The following is a 21744-nucleotide window of genomic DNA, read 5'->3' on the forward strand; positions in this document are numbered from 1 at the left end:
ACCCTCTCTTTGAAAAAGCAGCTTGAAGATTACACAGTCGAGCCCACAAAAACTGGGAAAGGAAAAAAATTACATTGGGCTGCCCTACAGTGCCACCACTTACACCCAGCCAGCCCAGTAACTCCATCAGCACTGTGGCCCCACGCTGTCTGCTCTTCCCCTGCTTCATCCCCAACCACGGCAGGCCAGGCCGTAGCATTATTGGTGATTTTTGTGTTACCCATCTTTGGGTTTGAGTGTAGTAATGTCATGCCACCCATTTAGGGTACTGGGGGACCGTGGGGAGTTTCTTCCCCCCTTGCTGATTGATGCTGTATATCTCTGTTGTATTTTTTTCAGGCTTTGCAAACTACAGTTCTCTCCCGGGTACATGCCCTTCTGAAGTAAGAGACCAAATTAATGAATTAAATTAATTCATTTACAGCCTTGGCACTAAAGCACAGACTAAAGGTCAACAGCATCTGCTGATTTTGAATGGTACAAACCACAACTGCCCCGCTATTTTTTGTTTTCCTGAGAACTTGGCATTATATTGAGCTTGACCACATGGCAACACAGGTCCTCCTGTCTCTGGCTGCAGCTTTGAGCATAGTTTTTCATCAGCCCAATCCCACGTTCAGGCTGGAGGACCAGGAATACGACCTGGAGCCCAGGCCTTCCCTAGCAGTGCTCAGCTCTGGAGATGCTGTAACCTTGCTGCCTGACCTCACACTACCTGGCAGCACCTTCATCTGCACGCTCAACGCAGCGAACCAAGGTGCTGAACAGGACAGGGGGCCCCTTGGCATCCCCTGCCCTCTTGACACTCATCCTGAAGTAGATCCAGCTGGTGGAGGAGATCCAGCTGGAAGATGAGCATGCAGCGGTTGGTTAAAGGTAGAGGTAGTGGTGCAAGTTTGGTGCACAGAGCAGAGAGAGGGGCTGTCAGTCCAGGTGTGTGGGCTCCCTTACGGCAGCAGATGTGCAACACTACTGACACTTGTTTAGCACAATGCTCTGCAGGTGTGCATGGGTGCAGGACTTCATTGCGTTAGTATGTAAGAAGTGGGAGTCCTTTACCTCCCACTACCTGCAGGTGGCTGGTAAGGCTCAGAAGTGCCTCGATCAGCTCTAAGCCCCTGACAGCCATGATCTGTGGTCAGCATGGATCCTGCTACCGACTCCCCAGTCCCCACAGGCCTACTCGCTTCTGTGCTGGTCCATCATGTCTTTGTCTGAGGCTTGTTCCATCCCTGCTGCTGACCTCCTGTTGGCTGAAGTTGAGGGGAAACCACTGCCACACATACCCACCCCCCAAAATGAGCCGATGCTGAAGCACTGCCAAACTTCGGGAGAATTTTGGATTGCAGCACATAAGCTAAGGCACCATGGCCACCATCAACCTCCCTTTCAAACTGCAGGGTCTCCTTCATTCCTATCAGGCCACTCCCAGGGCTCTCCTGCCTCACTGGCTTCTCAGATGGGTATGCTTTAGGCTTTAGCTCTCCATTCTACCCTTTGTCCCTCCTCAACCTTAAGGCCTGTGCCAAATGACAAAAGCTTAATAACAGCTGAAGGGTGAACAACAAAACCCAACAAAACAGGACACACAAAAAAAAGAAGTTAACATGAGCAAATAACAATGCAAAGTTACCTCCCTCTGCCTGGGAAATGGCTCACTTACTTTGGCTGAGGAAGGACTAAGGCAGAAGCTGAGCACTGACAGCTCAACAGAGTGGTCTGGGTCTTGCCAAGGTACCAGCAATGGAAACAAAAGGCTTTGAAATGAGAACAGCTCACACACCTTAAGACCAAGCAGCATGACAATATTTTCTATACTGTTTGCCACCACTAACTTGACATCATCCATAACAACTGTACTCAACAGGAGCACTCATTACAGCTTTGAAGATAACTGCATCTAGTTCTTTGCAGATCACACTGTAACCCACTTGAGTGGACATCTACAGATTAATCCAGCCAGGGGAACTTCTCTTCCTCCTTGCCATGCTTCTTCATGGGTGGGCAAGCCTTTGTGAGACACCCCTGGCAAACAAGGGATAGAAACACAGCCCCCATAGAATAGCCCAGAGTTTAGCACACCTTGGCTTTGGCCTCTGAACCGACTGCTCCTTCAGCAGCGTTAACCAGGTCAGCCTCTCTCCTCCTTTCAAACACTTTTATCTGTGTGACACTGCATTTTCATTTTTTTTTTCCACCCGACACCCGTCAGCCATTTTTCTTCAGAGAGAAGGTAAACACCCTGTTTTGTTTTCCCATCTGTATTTAAACTGTGAATGGAGTGAAGCAACAGTCTGGGGAGCAGAAAACAGCTCTGAGTGGAAGCGATACAAGCGCTGATTGCAACCAGGCTTTTCAGACATATGAAAAAATAACTCCCTCCCCCAAGGAGATACTTCAGAAGCTGAAAGCTAAGAACTTAAGTACAAAGGCTTTTGTTTTTATTGACATTGTAAGAAACAGTTTTTTTCTTTGTTACAAAAAAGCTAAGTGGTTCTGCAAGCAGAAGTACAGTTCATATGTACACAGTGCTACAGACCCTTCAGATCAACCTAAGGCTTGAGAAACATCAGATCATAACTGCAGGTTTATCAAATGAAGACCACTAAGGTCTGTTACAGCTGAACACTATTCCTACCGTACATAAATGTATTTACACATTCTCTTTTTTTTTTTTAAAAGGATTACAAGCTTTATAAAAAAAAATTTAAAAATTGAAAAAAAAAAAAAGCAACACATTTTTATCTTACATCTGCAGGACTGACAACAGTAACTGTTCCATAGGAGACATTCCACCAACCCAAGGACAATAACACATGAATACCAGAGGTTTACAAGACATTTCAGACCCTATTAACAGTGGTATGTGCTATTAGCTGAATGGCAAGTACAGCCTCATCAGGAAAATTTGGCAACACATCCTGATCCCTCTCTTTTACAGGGTCAACGCAAAATAAGGCACATACACTGCGAGAATATAAACACTGCTGTTCAGAGGGACAAGCCATTGCAGGACAGATGTGGGTGAGCCAACCAGCAATCTCACTGAGGGGTGGGAGAAGCAGTGACTGAAATGAGCAGCCAGCCAGCATCTTGATGCACGTACCATTTGGGGCCATTCTCCAAGGAGAGAATAACACCATCTGCCATGTGGATGTGTGGGACCATTGTACTCCCCAGCAAAGCCCATGTGGAAGCCCACTGACTTCCCTGCAAACACACCTTTCCTTCACCTGGGTTTAACTGACAGATAAACTCTTCACTGACAACTTCCACTTTGTGGAAAGTAAAACTGCCTGGAGAAACACTCACACTTCAGGCAGGCTGGGTGTTACTGACGTGTCCAAGGCCAACAGTAACAAACATGGAAGACTCTCAAAGAGCCATTAGAAGAAATGGTGATTTAGGCTTAGGTTGCAATGCTTTAAAAATAGAACATTCATGATATTTTGTGCATTTTCTTCTACTCTCGGGTGAGCAGTGGGTTTCCAACAGCTATGCAAAAATCAGCTGATGTGCCAGATACACAAAAGCAAGCTTTGACTCTGTAACTGAAGAGGAAGAGTAGAGGGGTGCTAGTAAACACATCCCACCAGTGTTGATGGGACTTTCCCCAGACTGCCATATGGTGAGGAGGTTGACAAGTGAAAGCTGGTGTCCAGTGTAACAGTGCCATGCTCAGAGAGACCAGTCTACCTCATCAAAACAGAACCAAAACACAAGATAGCTGGGCTATGATGTATTGCTACCTTCACAGGTACCAAAAAACAGGCTCTTTAGTACAGAACAGAAAAGCGTGAGAAAACACTAGAAACTGAAAAGTGACACATGAACATAAGTGGCACATATACTTAATGTGAAAATGATAAATCATTTGAACAAACTCCCTGAAGACACAGTGGAGTTTCTGATCCTTCAGCTTTGGCAAATCAAATGGGATGCCTTTCTTGAGCATGTGGTTTCTGCCAAGACACACTTTTGGCCCAAGACAAGGATAAGTGAGTGACTAAGGTTTGTCAAATCCAGGAAGGCAAATTAGCTACTCCAACAGTCCCTTTTAGCCCAGAGCAATATAAATGGCTCCCTCTAAGCTCTGATGGATCACATCTGTTAATAGCTTCCCAGCATCAATTGCACCAGCAGATACAATTATGAACTGGAAAATTGAGTTTAAAAAATAGTTGAGGATGGTTGGGGTATGTTAATATATTGGCTCCATAACAATAAAAGACTTCTCTCCCAAGCCACCTACTCCCAGGCTGGTCATAAGTCTCCCTGCTGAAGTTGTTTATAAACATGTAATTGATGGCTTTAATAAACAGCCAGTTATTGGCTGTTTATTATCTGAAACATGTCCAGCACAGTCTTTCCTCATGCCTATAGTGCTGCTTCTCTGCAGGGCTGTGAGCTGTATCCCAGCGCTGCAATGCACAGCATTGGCCCCTGGAGCATCCCTGCCCCTGGGGACCTGCCCAGCGGGATGCATCCCTTCTTGTCCCAGCAGCAGGGCAGGGACGATGGTTGTGTACAGGCAGCAGGTCTCTACAGGGCCTTTGGGCAATGAGAGGGCAACAAGGAGCAGCTTCCTCCCACTGCCACAGCAAACCAGTTCTTTGCCATGATGAGCTGTGCCCAACTGGCCGTGCAGCCCAGGGACCACTGCAGGCAGGCTGTAATAGCTGGTCAGGGGCAGGGAGGCTGGGAGGGGAACTGGCAAATGGCAAAGCACAGGATGAGCAAATATGTGTGCATGGGAGAGGGGAAGAAAGAAATGCTGGCTAAAGATACAGAGAAAGACAGGAGCTAGGTCATGATAAAAGGTGTAGGATATTTGCATTTGTTTTGATTTCTGACATTCCAGCTCACAGTGCAAATCTCTTGGTATGTGCTGTGATAAGCCCAAATATGGCCCCTGCACCAGATTCCTATGATGTTTTCCTACTGATTTATAGCTCCATCCTCTAACAGCTGTTAATGTTATCTGACGGCTTTACTGAGGTTCCATTCCTACACATTTCCTCAAACGTTGTGTCCTGAATCAGCTGGTATTTCACCTTTTGCTTTACAATGGAAAAAAATGCTATGGCTTTCTAGCCTACAGAGGTCACCTTCTGATTTTGACTGGGCTAAAGTTTATCTCTGTTTCAAAACTGACCGTACTCTCTCTTCTCACTATATGTCTACTATAACACCAGCTCCTTATAGACATCAAATCCATGACTGTAAGTGCCTGCACAATTTACATCCCGTAGTAGGACTTCACTACTGGGATTTAACTGAGAAGTCTGCAAGGGCTGGAACTCCATGCAGCTTCTAGGAGTGGGTGAACTTAAACTGTGGTCTTGTGATTGTTCCCCACACCAGCCTGTTCATCCAGGAGCACTGTGTGTTTAGGGGTGCAGACATGGAGCCCAGCAGAGCCAAAAACAAGCCAGTGCTTACAGAACAAAATGCCATTCACCTCTACCAGTGAGTAGCTTCATGATCACAGTGCATTCGTTTCAATTTTTGCGGGTGTAACTGAGCCTGGGCATTGACCCACTGGTTTGCTTTGAAATTGAATGCACGTGGTGTCACCAAGAGAGAGAGAGAAAGAAGCTGGGTTGGTCTCTCTGAGCTTTGATGAGTTACCAGACAACTCAGTTGGTTAGAGCATGGTGCTAATAGCATCAAAGTTGTGGGTTTGATCCTCATACAGGCCATTCACTGAAGAGTTGGACCTGATAATAATTCCAGATCAGAATATTCTGTGATCTATGAATATTTGCTGTTCTCCTTACTTCTTTGCTATTTTTAATGGCAGTTTAAATCTCAATTTTGTAAAGCCTGGGCACAGTGGAAAAACATTTAAGATTAGCAGATTGCTTGCAACTGCTTTGATTTATTTGGCTAGTCTGAGAACTGGGCCAGCCATTCATTTTTTACTTTTACATGTCATGCCCATGATGCTTTTGAAGCTGTATGTATCCATGGAGCTGTCTTGGCTAAAGGGGATGTACACACAGTTCTTCCAGCAAATAAGAACCAGTGGCTCAGCAAATTACACCTCAACAATTTGCATTAAAAAAAAGAATTCCCCAGTATGAAATACTGCTATTTTGTTATTTCATTGTATGAAATACTTCATAAGACCCTGATTGTATCTCCACAAAGGGGGTGTGCAATGGGAAGATTATAGTCTACCCAAGTCACTACATATGCCCATAATTTTGCTATCCAGCCATTTTAAAAAGAAGGCTGAAAACCAGAATACCAAATATTGCAAAAGATGAGAGTTGGACTACGAGCAGCTTTCTGGTCCTCTCCTTCCTCTGAAATAGGTTGAACATTACACAATCTCAGTATCATTATTCAAAGCAGTGACAGCTATCTCTCTGGGTGTGTAGAAAAAAGCTTCTGCTAGAGATCAAAGGGCTGATGGTTTCCACATTTCTTATTTGCTTGAACCTCCCAACTTTTTGTGCTCCAGGTCTCTGAAACTGCAGCCCAGGGGTACCATGGCAGTGCATTTCTAAACTGGTCTTCCACCTCAGTGTGATGTGTCCAGTGCATCCAGAGAGGATTTCATCTCTGTATGCTCACTTCACATTGTGCCTGGTTATAGGTTCAAGGGGAAAAGTTGCAACAGTTTTACAACGTCTAGCTTCCTTTGAGTAACAGAAAATCCCCAGTCATTTCATCAGGCCTTTTTTACAAAAAAACCCCAAAACAAAACAAAAAAACCCATGCACTTCACACGTTTACATTGGTTTACAATTAAAAAACAAAAGAAAAAAAAAGAAGCATACAGACATTCAAAACGAGTGAGAGAGAGAGGAAAGAGAGAAAGGCAGGGAATGGGTGTAGCAATACTGATTCAAAACTGAAATGGAAGACAGTTTCTCCCTAGAACACTTTAGGGTTTTCAGAGTCCTTATTCCATAAAAGGAATATACTTGAAACACATCCCATTTAGGTGAGATGAGATTGCTAAAATACATACACAACTAAAAAATATGAGTCTTTTTTTTTCCCATCTGTTATCTCCTAAGTGTTTTTTGTTTTTCATGTCTATTGCATAACAGCAAGAAACTTGCTTTCTTCTGCAAGTGAGGTCAACAAAGAGCTCATGTCCCCAATAGCCATGTTGGTTGTGCTTACAGGCATAGCTGGGAATGTAAGAGATGCTCGGGGAGTGGTGAGGCGTGAGGAATTGCGGGAGGCATTTTGAATGATACTTGGGCTCAAGGCTCCCGAAATTAAGCTGACATGGTCCCCATCATCTATGATAGCATCAAAATCTATCTGCACACCCTCTAGACTGTTGCTGTCAATGCTGTCAACTGTGCTTGACACTTGGTTAGCCCCCGGAGAAAGAAGCTCGGATGAGTTTTCAGTTGCAGTCCCCTGCAGCAGGCAGTTGGCTTCCGAACCAAAGAAAGAACCTGTTTTCATAGCTTGGTGGCTAAAGCCCATGGATTGGTCATATAACTGACCAGAGTAATTCTGCATGTTAGAGCAGAACTGCTGTGATTGACCTTGCATTTCCATCTTAATGGTGTTTACCCTGTACGTCTGGTTGCCATCACCTACGTGTCTTTGCTGTTGGGACAGGTTGTTTCTCAACACATTTTGCCGTCTGTTGCTGCTGTAATTAGAGCATGACTGGTAACTTTTGGCCACTGACAAACCTGAAGGCTGGCTACCAATGGTGTGAGACACGAGTGGACAACACTGCAGCCCTTGATAGAGGCTGCTTTGTGAGGTAGGACTAACCTGCCCTAGCATCATTTGACCGGATTGATTGACTCCCTGGTAATGAACGCCATCTCCAACTGGTTGGCTTTGCAAATATTGCTGTTCCATCATATTCCTGTTCTGCATCCCATTTGCCATACTGGTGGTTTGATCGCTGGATGCCATGGGATGGCTGAAATTTTGCTGGTTCCCATTCACTGGCATGTTGCTGATTCTCAGCTTCTGCCCTTGCACTGCCATGCCACAGGAATTGTCTGTCACCCCAGACATCATTGCTTGCCTGCCCATGCTTTCACTGTAAGGCTTGTTGGACTGCATGCTGAAAGAATTCCCAGCTCCGCTGCCAAGAGCCATGTTTTGCTGTAAATTGTAGGAAGTGTTGTTCTCCGCCAGGTTCTGATAGCCATTCTGCTGGGCCATGTTGCTTCTCTCCAGATTCTGCTGCTGAACCATCATACTGTTATACAGTCTGAAGGCCCGAGCCTGCTGCACTGCTGACCGCTGACTACATTTCAGCTTTGAAGGAGATAAGTCAGAACTTCCAGAGCTTACTTCATTCCACTGAATAGGCAAGTCGCTCTTATTTGCCTCGGGACCTGCCTGCTGACTGCTCGGTGGAGGGGCTTGGTCAAAGTTGCTGGGGTTGTTGTTTCCTGAAACTGAGCTGTGGTGTATTTTGTTGCTGTCTAGGACATTGTTCAACAAGTGGTCGTACATGCCCTGGTTCTGGGAATTCAGATACTGGACCACGTCATCTGGCAGGAGATCCTCATCATTCAGACTGCCACCTGCTTCCATTGTAGCAGCCTCCAGGGCAATGTTCTCGCTGATGCTTGGAGGACAGGGGGAGCTGAAGCCGCGGAAGACGCCACCCTCAGAACGGGTGTAGTTCTGAAGAACAAGGTTGCGCTTTTCCATGGATGGAGGCAAAGCAGGAGGGTTAAAGCTATTAAGACTGTTGAAACGCTGGACTCTCGGAACAGAGAGGTTGTCGGAGGCCATTCTGACTGGATCACTGGCTCTCCTCGTCCCATTTCCTAAAGTTTCATGAGACAGAAAATGCCTCCTGCTGTAACCATTTGCCCCACCATCACTACATCTTCGAGGGGCATTCACTGGAGGCAGTGGAGATACTCCTGACTCCCTGCAGTCACCCAAGAGTGCCATCCTTGTCTTGAGGCTCATCCTCTCCATGTTAGGCAGTGGAGTTGGTGGGGGTCCACCAGTAGCTGCTGCATATTTAGCTTTCAGCCTGTATTGCTGGGCCGGGGTGAGGCTGAGAAGGCTTGGTAGGTCATCACACTGGCTCGCTTCACTGGAGCGCCGGGAAGCATCTGTCGAGATGGGGTCGTAGGAGTCTGCAACGCTCACGTTCTGTGGTCTGCCCTCTGCCTGGGAGGCATCACTGGACCTCCGGCTGGAGAAGCAAGGAGAGATTCCAGAGGACCTGCGGCTGCTCAGGTAGGCTGAACTGATTGTGCTAGTATTGCTGTCTCTCCTGTTCAGCATGTTCAACACAGTGATGTCCGTACTTGAGAGTTCATTCCTGTTTGGCAGAATAGTCATGGATCCTCCGACACTGCAGCTGCTGTTTGACTGGGTACCTGCAGGTAAAATTCACAGTTAGACAAATAGGTATTATCCAGAAACTGGTGTGGAAAACACACAGTAAAGAAGTAAGTGGGGTATAGAGGAAGAACGTCATCACAGCCAATCATAGCAGTGCTGTTTCTTGAAAGAAGTGGGGATAAAAACTGTGTCCTTAGGTTAAAATCTAATTCAGAGACTCAAGGGTAACATCTCAGTGTGAATCCCAGCAGAAAATTTATAGCCCATAGCCACAAATTGTCATCAGGCGGTGCAGTGCTCCAGCCTGCAGTGCAGCTATGCTGGCTGATGTGCCAGAAGGACACATTCGTAAGGGAGCTTTTTATAGGCAAAATATAATTGAACAGGCATTTGCATGGAATGGCAAAATATACAAATTGGAGGCTATTCAAGGTCATTTCTAAGACTTCTTGAAATATTCTTGAAATAACTCCTAACAACTGCAAAACATCTTTGCTGGTTTCCTTGTTTTGTTTTGGTTTTAAGTAAACAGGATAAATTTCTTAATTTTACATAGTTTCTTTTGATTGAATGGGTCTCAGAAAACCTGTCACTGCTGGGTGGAACACAGAAACCTACAGGCATGCTGTAGGCAAAGTAGGGGTGGCAGCAACATCTGTTTTGGTCATGAGCAGCTCTTTGGAGGAAAACAACCAGGGATCTTCAAAGTTCTACCTCGCGTTGCTTCCATTCATGGATATCAGCCTTTGCAGCAGTAGCATCTGTACATATGATTTCTTCTATGTGTGGGAACAGGTTATTTAAAGGGAAGCCCAAAGCATTTCTGCAAAGGGTGCCTTGCAAAGGCCTCAACAGAAAGACTTCCATACAATAAACTCACAGGTATTTCTTTCTTCTGCTTTTCCTCAAAATGGGACAGAATTATGATGCTCTTGGGTCAAAACCTTTAACTGTAAGAAATATTTAAATTGTGATTCACAGCTCCCTTGTTAGACCCTGTTCTATAAAACACAGAACTATCAGAGTTCTCAGAGGGTGGGTAGTAGGACTTGCAATGAGGGAATAAACTGAAAGTGATCAATTTACAAATCATTTCACAGCTGCTGAGTTTCCTAAGCTGTGCAACTCCTGCAAGAGTTGAAAAATTGAGCTAGTAAGCAACAAGATTAAGGACAAAAAGTGTTATCACTCCTGTTACGTATATCTCACCATTTCCTATGAGAGGCGGCAAGGTCGGGGCTTTGGAAGGTGGAACGGGGTTCAGTCTTGGAAGCATTCCATTAACTTGTTTCAACCTTTCTAATTTCACTTGCTCCATCCATTTGGTCCCTGTTATATTCCTCCTGGCCTGTAAGCCAAGTGCTGTGGTGGCTGTGGAAATGGTAGAGTCCATGATTGGGGTTTCATCGATGACACTGAGGTCTCCTACACTACCACCACCGGTCAGAGTAAGCTCGATCCCATTGTTGGAATAGTTGCTGATGGGGGACTGTTCGCTGCTGCATGTAGACTGACCACCAGGGCTTGGCTGAGATGTCTGTTGGAGGGAAGTAAGAGACAAAAGAATGTGAGGATTAAGCAAACAATGTTAACCGGAGCACTCGCGCTAAATGAAGGTCTAAATGGAGCCAAAGATATAGGTACAGAAAAGTGATCGTTCATAAAGAGGCTTTCTGGATATTGATTTTAACTAGCGAATGGCATTGTAAACCACAAGACTAAAATCCCCTTTCACATCTTGCTGATGGTATACAATATATCTCCATAAGACACTTATCCGAGTTATTCCCATAGTTACTTCTATCACTTCAAGCCATTTGTGAGCACGTATGGATGGATACCCTACTTTGCTCATGTGCTGTTCCCAACTGAAGCTGCAGCTCAGAAAAACCAAACCAGAATTCAGTCATGTTACAAGGTATTAGTTTACACTGCTAGGCTTGCAAACAAACAACCAACCAAACAAGACTCCAACAACATTGGAATTTGGGGTTTTTAAATTAGACTTGTGGCTAAAGAATGTAAGCATTTTCCAGGCTTAAGGCTCATTGTTACAAGCAGTGGTTGGCCTGAAATGCTGGCACGTAATAAAACAGGAACAAAGCATCAGTGCAAAAAATACTGTATCATATTATCAGCATCCCATGACCCTGGCATCATTCAGGTCTAACTTACACCTCCTCTTATACCTAACTTATACCACCTCTGCCCTGAATCAAGAAGGTGATGATCTACTAAATCACATCCTTTGTTTCATTTGAATTTAAGATTTTAAGTGCAGGAATTTAAGTAGACAATACAGGCTGCTAATCTGCAGGGATATAAACATGCCACAAGAGCATCTTCTTTCTTAAAAGAGAGTGTTCCCTGCTGCTCTAGCAGAACTCTTGCTGTGGGGAAACACAGGCTTGATTTACTTTTTATAAAGTGCTTGCAAAAGAATGGGAAAATTGACAAACTGACAAAACAGAGGAAGACAGACAGAAGTCTCTGGACTTAAAATCTCACTGTAAGGTTCTATCAGTGTGATCACAAATCAGTGGGGTATGCAGTATCATTTTGCTCCCAAGAACAGTTTCATGTAAGTATTTAACTTTTAGGGTTTCTGATGTGGTTTTGGTTTTTTGTTTTGTTTTTTTTCTGCCACTCTGTAATCTTTATGTATATTTTACCGAAAAATACTGTCTAGAATTTCTGAAGTGGCAGGGATGACTCTCACTTTAAACATCAATGAATGAAGACACAGATTCATGGCAATACTGTAGTTTCATATGCCCCTAAGGAGTCCATTTGAGATGCAATAACTATTTTATTATTTCTAAGTTGAATGATGATACTTAGAATTTATGAGGCCACACTGAGCAAGGTCATTTCCAAATCCTGGCCAGAGCAGATTTGGTGACAAGAATAGAAATAACAGTTATTATGCGGAAGAAAGTTTGTGCTTCTGGACAATAGCTCTATGCCATATGGAAGAAGAGTAATAGTGATCAGAAGCCTGTTCTTGTAGCACATGTCAAGATCACAGTGAGGTAGGGTACAGAAATAAGAACTGTATTATGCAGAACACAGAACATATATTTCTAGATGTGCAATACAGAAAAAAAAAAAGGATGTCTCATCTAGAGGGGAAAGTACAAAGACATTTCTGAAGATGCTTCACCAATATAAGCCAGATTTTTCACATGTCAAGTGTTGCAAAATGCTCACAACACATTACAACTGGGAATACGCTGGATGGATTGCACATTACTAAATAAAGGAATGACTGAACAACAGGCAGAAGACTAAAATAAAAACATAAATAATGTTGCAATAAGAAAAACAGCAGAAAAGTTAAAATGCCCTCACCTTATTACCCACTGTCCTTAGGAAGTTAGAATAAGACATTTAAGAGCATTAGACAGAAAAGACATTGGATTAGTTGAAAACCAGAAAATATATCTTCATTCATACATGCAGTGAAAAGCAAGAAACACAGAATTATTTTTAAAATATAATTTTCAGTGAGAAATATTTAATACTATGTGAGCTACAGGCATTAGTACCCTTCTTCCACAAATTTTCATGTTAAAACTCTGTTCAACATGCCTTAATAATGCTACACATTTACCTAGCAAAGCAAAAGAGGTTTTCTTCCTATGCAAACTAAGGTAGTTATCACCAAAGGGGGCAGAGGACCTCCTTTAGACTTCAGCAGGAGTTTACTCTGAGCCCTTGGAAGTTTTTGAATTCAGTATTAATACTGAACAGTTTGAGCATAAGCCTTAGGCACAACATAGTAGTAACTCGTATTTCAGTGAGTAATCACTTTGAATTGCAGCATGATTAACAGTATGAGCAGAATTTGGAGAGCTCATATTTGTAGTCCCCAAGGGCTGGATACAGATGAATCATAGACCCAGATGGGGAAGAGGATGGAGTGACTGCCTTTGACTTAACCCTTGTGAAGAGGGCAGATGGCACATGAAATTCAGGCAAATAAAGAACTTGTGTATTTAAGACAGCATCTCAAAAAATGGAATACAGTCCTTTCAACAGTTTAATGCAATACGTTAAGGTAAACCAAAGAAAAGACCTGCAGACTCTTAACTCAACTTGATTTAGTTAAACTTGGATTAGGTAAACTTGAGTAAGTATCAGATAAACATAAGAGGTCATCTCACAACAGAGATGATATGTTATTAAAAGATGTCCATCTGCTGTTTAAGAAAGTCAATTCATCCTGCTTCAGTTTGATCCATGACCCAAAAGCCTCAAGCCCCTAAAATCTGATTACTTTCCTAGGTTCTCCAAAAATGATCGTCATCAATATCATCATTTTAATCATTTGGACTTGTTGTGGTTTGGTTAGGTTTTTTTCTTGTTCTGGCTTTCAGCCTGCAAGATTCAGATTCACCATCTTTCTTCTGGAAACAGGAGTGTGGAAAAAATGTGGTTTTTTTTTAAATGAAAACTCTGATTTTCTTATACTATGCTTATTCCAGAAGATGCAGCTTTATAAGAGAAACAATTATTGTGACAGTTGCCAGCACTGCACTTATTCCATATTGCACAGACTAGATGGAATCTTTTTATTTGCTATTTCTTAGGCTTTAGAAACATTTTACAATGTAAACATAGAAGAAAACCTCACAAAACCAAACCTTGTGAGCTAGAGTTTACAGACTTGAGCATTTCATAAAGGGATTACTAATCGGTTGCCAGAAGAAAAAGGACAAAGGGAGTGGCATGGTGTATTGCATACCATTGGTTTTTCTGACTTGACTGCTTTCACTTGGAGGCATTCTTCACGCTTTGAGGTAGTGTTGCTGAGGTCCTTCTGCTCACCAATTGCACCCTGAGTCTGATGGCCTGGTGACCGGGTCTGAGAGTGGCTGCCTGGGTCTCTTGGTGGTGGAGGCCTTGGGTGGATATCTCCCCGCTGCTTCTTGGTGACATGTGCCTCCGGGCCATGCACGGTCTTCACGTGTTTCCGGAGAGAGCTGGGGTCTGTGTAGCGCTTTGTGCAGCCCGGTATCTTGCAAACATATGGTTTCTGACAAGACACAAAAACCACTTAAATTAGATTTAACTCCATGTGGGACTCCTGAAGAACTCCTTGGAGCTGGTGTCACAGTTATACCTTTCACAGTGAATTTGTTACCTGATTTATGGTCTCTACAACAACTGAATCATAGAATGGTTTGGGTTGGAAGGGACCTTAAAGATTATCTAATTATCCACTCTCCTCCCAACATGGTCAGGTATTACAGCTGGTGAGCGGTCAGCGGCTCTGACCCAGGAAGAGGTGACCGGTCTGGAGAGATGGTCCCTAAAGGAATCGCCTTCCCGAAGCCCGGTGTCTTCCCTCAGCTGCTGGCCAGGAGGGCCCTTGCAGAGACTGTCAGCTCTTTAGTGATTATCAGCTCGTGATTCCAGCTCAGCTCTGCAGGGCAGCCTCCAGGCCAAGCCAGACCAGAGAGAGACAAGAGGCTCGTGTGGCTGGTTCCGCACAGAAGGTAGCTTTATTGTGGGTCCGTACTCCGGTGAAGGGGAAAGCCAGGGACGAGAGCTCTGTCTCATAGGGGCAGAGGGCTAGCTTTTATAGGGATACAGGGGATGGGTAAAGGCCAATGGGTTACAAAGGATCTGCATAGGGTCTCCTAAGGGATTGTGGGTCTGTCTTTTCTTGCCGTGACCAAAGAAGTGGTTGCCTTCCCAGGGAGTCCTGCTGGGCTATTACGCAAGCTCAGCAGACATCCCTCCAGGGCAGGGGCAGGGCATACCCCACAGTCAGGGACACCTTCCACCAGACCAGGTTGCTCAAAACCACATTCACACCTGGCCTTGAATACTTCCAGGAATGGGGCATCCACAGCTTTTCTGGGCAATCTCTGTCTGTGCCTCACTATCCTCACAGTAAATAATTTTTTTCTTATAACTAATCGAAATCTACCCTCTTCCAGTTTAAAGCCATTATCCCTTGTCCTATCAAACTGCAACTACACCTAGTGAAGCCCATTAGTTCCCCTTGGTTCAGAAGGTAACAATTAATGCTGCATAGCTGACTGAGGGGGCAGAGTCTCTCATGGTACCAACTGGCACAGCTTTCACTTATCTCAGCAGAAGAGTCAACACAGCTGTGGCAGTTTATGAAGACTGGTCTAAATTTCAATCCTGTCCCTTGCCCTCAGCAGTTTGATAGTGTTTCCAGTATGTCTAGTACCTACTACTTGACACTGAGAGGCAAACAGCCCCTTCAAAAGATGCTGGGCCACTTGTTCAGCCAGAATTAACTGAGGAAGCATTTTTTTCTGGCTACTTAGATCACCAGTATGATGTCAAAGCATAAGATACAGTGCCATGAGCATTTTCATGTTGCAGCAATATATGCACTAGTACTATTAACTGCTACTAGCATAACTCATCACTCATTTTTTTTAGAAACCACTTTATCTGTGAATTTCTCTAGTTCACTAAGACATGTAGAATAAAGTAAATTCACTGTCTTATAATTTAACAAAGCCTTTGTTCTTGTATTATGAGGGGATTAGAAAGAAGAGTTGAGCACTTCCTAAATCCTTTAATTGCCTCAGGAAGCAAAGTATTGTTCACTCACTTTTATTACTGAATTTTTTCCAAGAAACTACTATTTTAAAGGGGTTTTTTATACTAGCCTTCAAAAAATAGAAAGAGACCCTCATGCAGAGTTTCTCAGAGGGGTTCTCTGTCTGCTTACACATGGCACTGTGGAGCAGAGTCTTTGACAAATACAGCTTCTTCATAGCTGTCTAAGGCCTGAGCCTGCTTTCACTGACATCAGTGGAAAAAACCCTCCCATTTACTTGAAGAGGAGCAAAAATGAGCAATTTAAACATGATGTTGAGCTACTGAGGCAGGTTTTCGCAAGTTGCTATGGAAGTACAAGTCACTTAGCTCTCTTCTGCATGAGTAAGGCATACCTTCATCAAGATATGTCAGCTGCTTTTAAAGCTCTCTGTAGGTTACCTACTTAAAACCAAAATGGTACTGCAAGCAAGTGCTGAATTTGGTCTGTGCTTTTCATGGTATTCACATCACTCCACCAGTATACCCTGCCCTAGATTAGTTTGTTTTGGTGTGAAGTGATGGTGAAGGAAACGTTTCATTTGCCCCTGTGGCTGCACCTACCAGAAATGATGTGCAGCATAAAATTTCTCTGGTTGACTTACTGTTAGACACAAAATTCTGATTTTTAACACAGGGGCAGGTCACATCATTAAGTATGAGAAGGTCTAACTCATCAGCTAGGCAACATACAGATTGGTTCAGACAGTGAATGGAAAAAAAAAAAAAGCTCAGGCAGCTATTGGCAAGACTTGGTGAACTTCTTTCTACCTGGGTGACCATTCACAAAATCACTGCAGAGCTTCAGTGCCATTATTAGTTGGACTGCTGAAAACACACATAGCAGGGATGAGGAAACTCTGGGATGTGCAATGCCCTCTGTTCCCCTTGTGACTGAAGAGATGCTGCAGTGACCAGGGACTGGAAGAAAACAAATGCTCCCTGGAGATCTGCCAGCCCTAGTGAGTACCTGCAACAGACCCGACAGACAGCCAGAGAAAGACACAAGCTGTGTGGAAATGGATATAGCTGCTGTGGTATGTCCCGCCCTTCCAGGTTTAGGCTAGAGGTGAAGGAGTATAGCGACATGTCAAGGAGGAGAGAGTGGACTCTGAGATGTGAGATTGAGATGATGTGACTCCGTGCAACTTGAAATGGGGCAATAAAACATGGACAATGCAAGAAGATGGTGTGATTCCTGAAAAAGGAGGCAGCAGTAACAGGAAACACAGTAATAATGAGATGTTACACTGAGAGTTTGGGAAACGGCTGTGACTGCCACAGCTGGTTTCCTTGAGAAAGGTCGTATTTCCTCTGCTGCATCCCTAGTCCATGAAGTCTGTTCGGGATGGAAAGAAAGACTGAAAGAGGCTAGAGAAGAAGAAAAAGGCATAACTCAGAACTTAAAAGGCAACCTCTGACTTCAAATGTGCAGACTGTGGCTGTCTGCCGCACCCCAAAGTATGCTGGGGAAGCTGCATCCCAGCAGATGCCTGGTGCCAACACAGGCATGGGGATGGCTCCAGGCACTCAACAAGCCCTTCCCACTCCAGAGGGAAAAATGATCCCAGCTCTACAGGGAAAACAGGATCTGTCCCTCGTTAAAGCATGTGTTTCCATTAGAGTCCCTCATTCAAAACTCTTCTACATGTAATAAAATGCCAGGTCTGTATGACATACTGTGCTGGTAAGAGCCATCCAGAACTTACATTCCTTTCAGGTTGCTGAGGGTTGCTGTGCCTGTCCTCTGTAATACATTGCTATGACCACACTGTAAGTCTGTTCAACAATGAATTATATTAATCTTTTGAAGCTGTGCTTACTTACCTCATTGGAATGAGTCCTGTTTTGGTGCTTGGCCCTGTCAGATGCATTGGAGAAAGCTTTGTTGCAGCCTTCATGTTCGCACACGTATGGTTTCTCTCCAGTGTGAGATCTCAAGTGCGTTTTCAAGTTTTCTAGTCTGGAGTAGGCCTTTGTACAACCTTCAAACTGCAGGAAAGAAATAAGTCTGGTTTAATTTTACCCTTTGGACTTGCAAGAAACAGTAAAAGTGGACTTATAAAAGCTTAGAAATTTTCAAAACCTTCATAACCTTGTCCAATGTAGTTTTGATTTGGAGGGTTTTAATTTTACCCAGGCAAACTCCACCACAGCTCAAGCTAAAATGCTTCCAGCATTATGTAAATCTTCTCTTACAGGAGAGCACAGTATTTGTGTCCTTCAACTAAGACCAAAATCCATTGCAAAGCCATCAGGAGGCTGGTGGCCAGAAGTAATATCCAGCTCTGTAAGAGAAAGTGCTTTTAAATAATTAAGCAAACTGAGTCCTGTATAATAATGCCTTTTGGGGCTTCTTTGTACTTTTAACTTGAGGAAGTGGGTCAAATCATCCAGGGAATCCCTCTCCTAAAGCCTTTGTGATCTGGTTGTGCTGTATAATGAAGCAGACATGGCAGTCTCTTCTCCACAAGCGTCTGACAGACAAGAGCTCAGTGAATGCAGCACTTGTCCTGCTCTGTTCTCTGAACAGCCCCAGCTTCCCTGTGCAAGCCTGGAACTCAGGCCCCTTTACTCACAGTGCATTTGTGTGGCTTTTCCCCTGTATGTCTCCTCATGTGGACCACCAGCATATATTGGGCTTTGAAAGGTTTCTGCTCCCGGGAACAGTCCAGCCATCGGCACACGAACTCTTTCTTCTCACCGTGTATGTGGTCATTGTTGATGTGCTGTTCAGGTAGAACAGAGATTACAGATTAACAGAAATACAACATCAGCTGCAGCCTTATTGTAATTTCACATTGGAAGAGCACCAGAGATTCAGGTGTGAACCAGTTCCTTGTGGTACTGAAAGAATAAGATCATCTGCACTCCCGAGTGACCACAGGGTTCAAATTATAGATCTTACTGGAAGTCCACTAAGGCCTATGAATTTGTTTCTACTGAGATCAACAGGCTTTGGATCAAGCCTCAGGGATACAAGTTGATAAATGGATCCTGGATAATCACATGCATGGCTCCACTTGTGTGATTCACATTGGATACTGCTTTTGCAGAGCAGGGAAGCGTTCTTAAGTACTGCTCAACATAAACAAGGTTTACAAAATCAGACCTTTAGAAACATATCCTCCAACCTGAAAAATCAACAGAACTGCTAAACCAAGTTTCCATCCCAAATTTTAACTCACTTCATTACCCATGTTTTCTTTCAGTAAATGTATTTGGTTCAGTAAATGTACAGGTCATGGCATGGAAAATAAACCCCTACACACTGTGAAAGGAAACTCTGAGTACTGGAGCATACATCAAGCCAGTTTTTGCCACTGCCAAGTCTGGCTCTGTCTGAATGTGTGTGGGAGTGACAGCTGCCCCAGCCCTGCTGACTTGCAGGCACGTCTTGCTATGGTCAGTGTCATCCACGTGAGTGTATCCAGAAGCAGGACAGGGCTGTGTACTTTGTACTCTTCCACAAAAGTAGCTTGTTCTGTTTCTTTCACTAAGATCTAGTTCAGAAAAGCATTTCAAAATGGATTTAATTCTCTGTGTTTATTGGAAATAGGCAGGTGAAGCAGGGCCAGCCTCAAAATTGTTGGGTTTTTTTTTTAAGGTTTAATGTTTGAATTTTTTTTCACAGCTTTAGAAAACAACAGAAAAGAAAACTGTACATGGACTTTAGAAGTTTTTTTCCAACAGGAGCTACCTGACATCCTCCCAGACTCTCTTGGAGAAACCATTCCACACTTCCGTCATTGTGCCACTAGATGGCTGCATTACACAGCGAATTATATTATTCCCACTAAAGTACCACCAAAAAATCTTTCCAGTTTTTATTTGATCACAGCACAGGGAAAAAATCTGTATCTGTTCCAGAATGGGCCCACAGAAAATGCCAGCCGTACAGAAACTCAGTAGTTCATACTGGAACACAAAGAAGGTAATCCCAGTCTTTTCTAAAGTCTTGAATTCAAACAGAAAGCCACATAAAATCAAGTATGTTCAAAATTATGCACCATCACCATGGGAAACAGACATCCCTTGTCTATAAAAGATGATAGCTCATTTTCTGAAACCTTACTGCCATTTCTTAAAAGTTGTTATGGGGCACAGGATGCATGAACAGAGCAGAGGTGCTGGGCAACATACGACTTGTAATCTGCAAGAGTTTATGTTTCTGGTGCAGGTCTGTAGCCATTCGTAATACACACACCTGTGCCAGAAGCGTACACATGCCCTGTGCTGTGAAATGGCATCAAAAGGGTACAATGAGGGTAATGTGTGCTCTTGAAAGAGAAAGAAATAACAGGACAAAATTCAATGCATTCAAGTAATTAATGGCCAAATCTCTCTGTAAACTTTACAGACTTTGCGTTATGTGGTTAAACCTACACAGCCACGAAGAGGATGAAACTTGAGTGTGTGACACAGGCTTTCCATTTGATACAAAAACCTCAAGGCTGGATCACTCACTTCACAACAGCACTTCCTTTTACCTCTTCCCATGTGGACACTCAGGCATCATGGAGGCTCTTTCAGAGAAAATCTCTATAGGACAGTTTTTTCTCTTTGTCCCCACAAATGAGCTTGCTCCCTGTGCTCCAGACCTCTAGCCTTTAACAGCAGGAGCATCCACTAAAACTGACCTTTCTCATGGGCCTAAAAGTCCTTTCCTCACTCCCTCCCCAGCCCAGGCTCACTGCAGCAGCTGACAAAGCTTGCCAAGAGTGGTGACTTTATCATTTGCCTCTCTCCATCACTGGCTTACCTGTCAAATATCGTGTGATCATCGTCTGGTCTCTCACAACTGTGGCCCTCCATGCACATTTGCCCTGCTCTCTTATCCTATCAGTCCTTTCCTAGATTCTCTCCTCTTCCTACAATCAAACCCCTCTTTGTGTTGTTTTCCCTGATTGCTCTGATGCTCCAAGTGGCCCCTGGGAGCTCACCTGCAAATCCAACCCATTCTCATTCAATCCCTCTGAGGATCCTCACTTTTAGGGAAAGCCTGGAAGACATGAGCCTGTGATCTGCTAATCTGGGTAATTTATTTGGTTCACAGGTGAGCTGCTTAATTGCTTTTTGCAATGGGGTGATATTTTAGCAGACGTACAAACATGTCCAAATACTGAAAGGTTGGTCTGGAGAAAGAAACTTGCTAGACATAAAATCAGCACCAGCAGTGCTCTCAGGTAAGGAGATTCACAGTGTTTGTAATCCGAGATTCAAACACCCTCAATTGCTCAAGTTATGATGTCAGTCATCTCCTATGGACATATAGGCAGAACTACACAAATACAATCCAGGAACTAAATATACACTGGGATTTTTCACCATTACCATTTGGCAGAAAGAATGCAATTTTTGCGACATGTTTAAAGAAGAGGGAGGTCTCACTGTGCAAACAATACCATTTAGAAAAGTTCAGAAGTTTGTTAACTCTGGCATTCAGGTTCTTTGACTCAGATAATTACCTTTGGATTTTACATGGTGTTTTTGGCTCCCTGGTCTCTATTATGAGAGGAAATGAACAGTTTTGAGCTTGTAAAACAAAGAACAGTCAGGAATAAGAGTATTATGCAAAGCAGAAGCTTTGGTTCAGTACAATAAGGATTTATAGGGTTTCAATTTATAATCTGTTTGTAACCTTATTACACCCATAAAATGTCACATTCCAGGGACTAGATCAGAAGGATTTTTTTTTCCTGGTGAAATTGAATTTTGATGCAGTTTCAGGGTGTGAAAAGGCTTTTCTTTTAATTTCATGGGCCCAAACCTGCAAGTTTTACTTATGTCCATAATCCTTATTACAGTAAATAGGCGCATGAAAGCCAATGATATTACTCCCTAGTGTCG

The 21744-nt window shown here is 43.6% G+C and overlaps 1 protein-coding gene across 6 annotated transcripts in view; it reads right to left on the bottom strand.

Annotated features, from left to right (window-relative positions):
• Nucleotides 1–2419: 2419 nt before the first annotated feature.
• GLI3 (GLI family zinc finger 3) overlaps nucleotides 2420–21744 on the bottom strand; it is a 209192-nt gene continuing 189867 nt past the window's right edge. For all 6 annotated transcript variants that reach the window (XM_048297423.1, XM_048297432.1, XM_048297441.1 and 3 more), the window contains 5 exons: nucleotides 18474–18623; nucleotides 17722–17886; nucleotides 14054–14344; nucleotides 10516–10843; nucleotides 2420–9341 (listed from right to left, as the gene is read on the bottom strand). In XM_048297423.1, the coding sequence (XP_048153380.1) occupies nucleotides 7051–9341; nucleotides 10516–10843; nucleotides 14054–14344; nucleotides 17722–17886; nucleotides 18474–18623 (3225 nt within the window). In that variant the 3' untranslated portion in view covers nucleotides 2420–7050. The remainder of the gene's footprint in view (nucleotides 9342–10515; nucleotides 10844–14053; nucleotides 14345–17721; nucleotides 17887–18473; nucleotides 18624–21744) is intronic.

The sequence above is a fragment of the Corvus hawaiiensis genome, chromosome 1 (assembly GCF_020740725.1).
Source record: "Corvus hawaiiensis isolate bCorHaw1 chromosome 1, bCorHaw1.pri.cur, whole genome shotgun sequence".
Classification (NCBI taxonomy): Eukaryota; Metazoa; Chordata; class Aves; order Passeriformes; family Corvidae; genus Corvus; species Corvus hawaiiensis.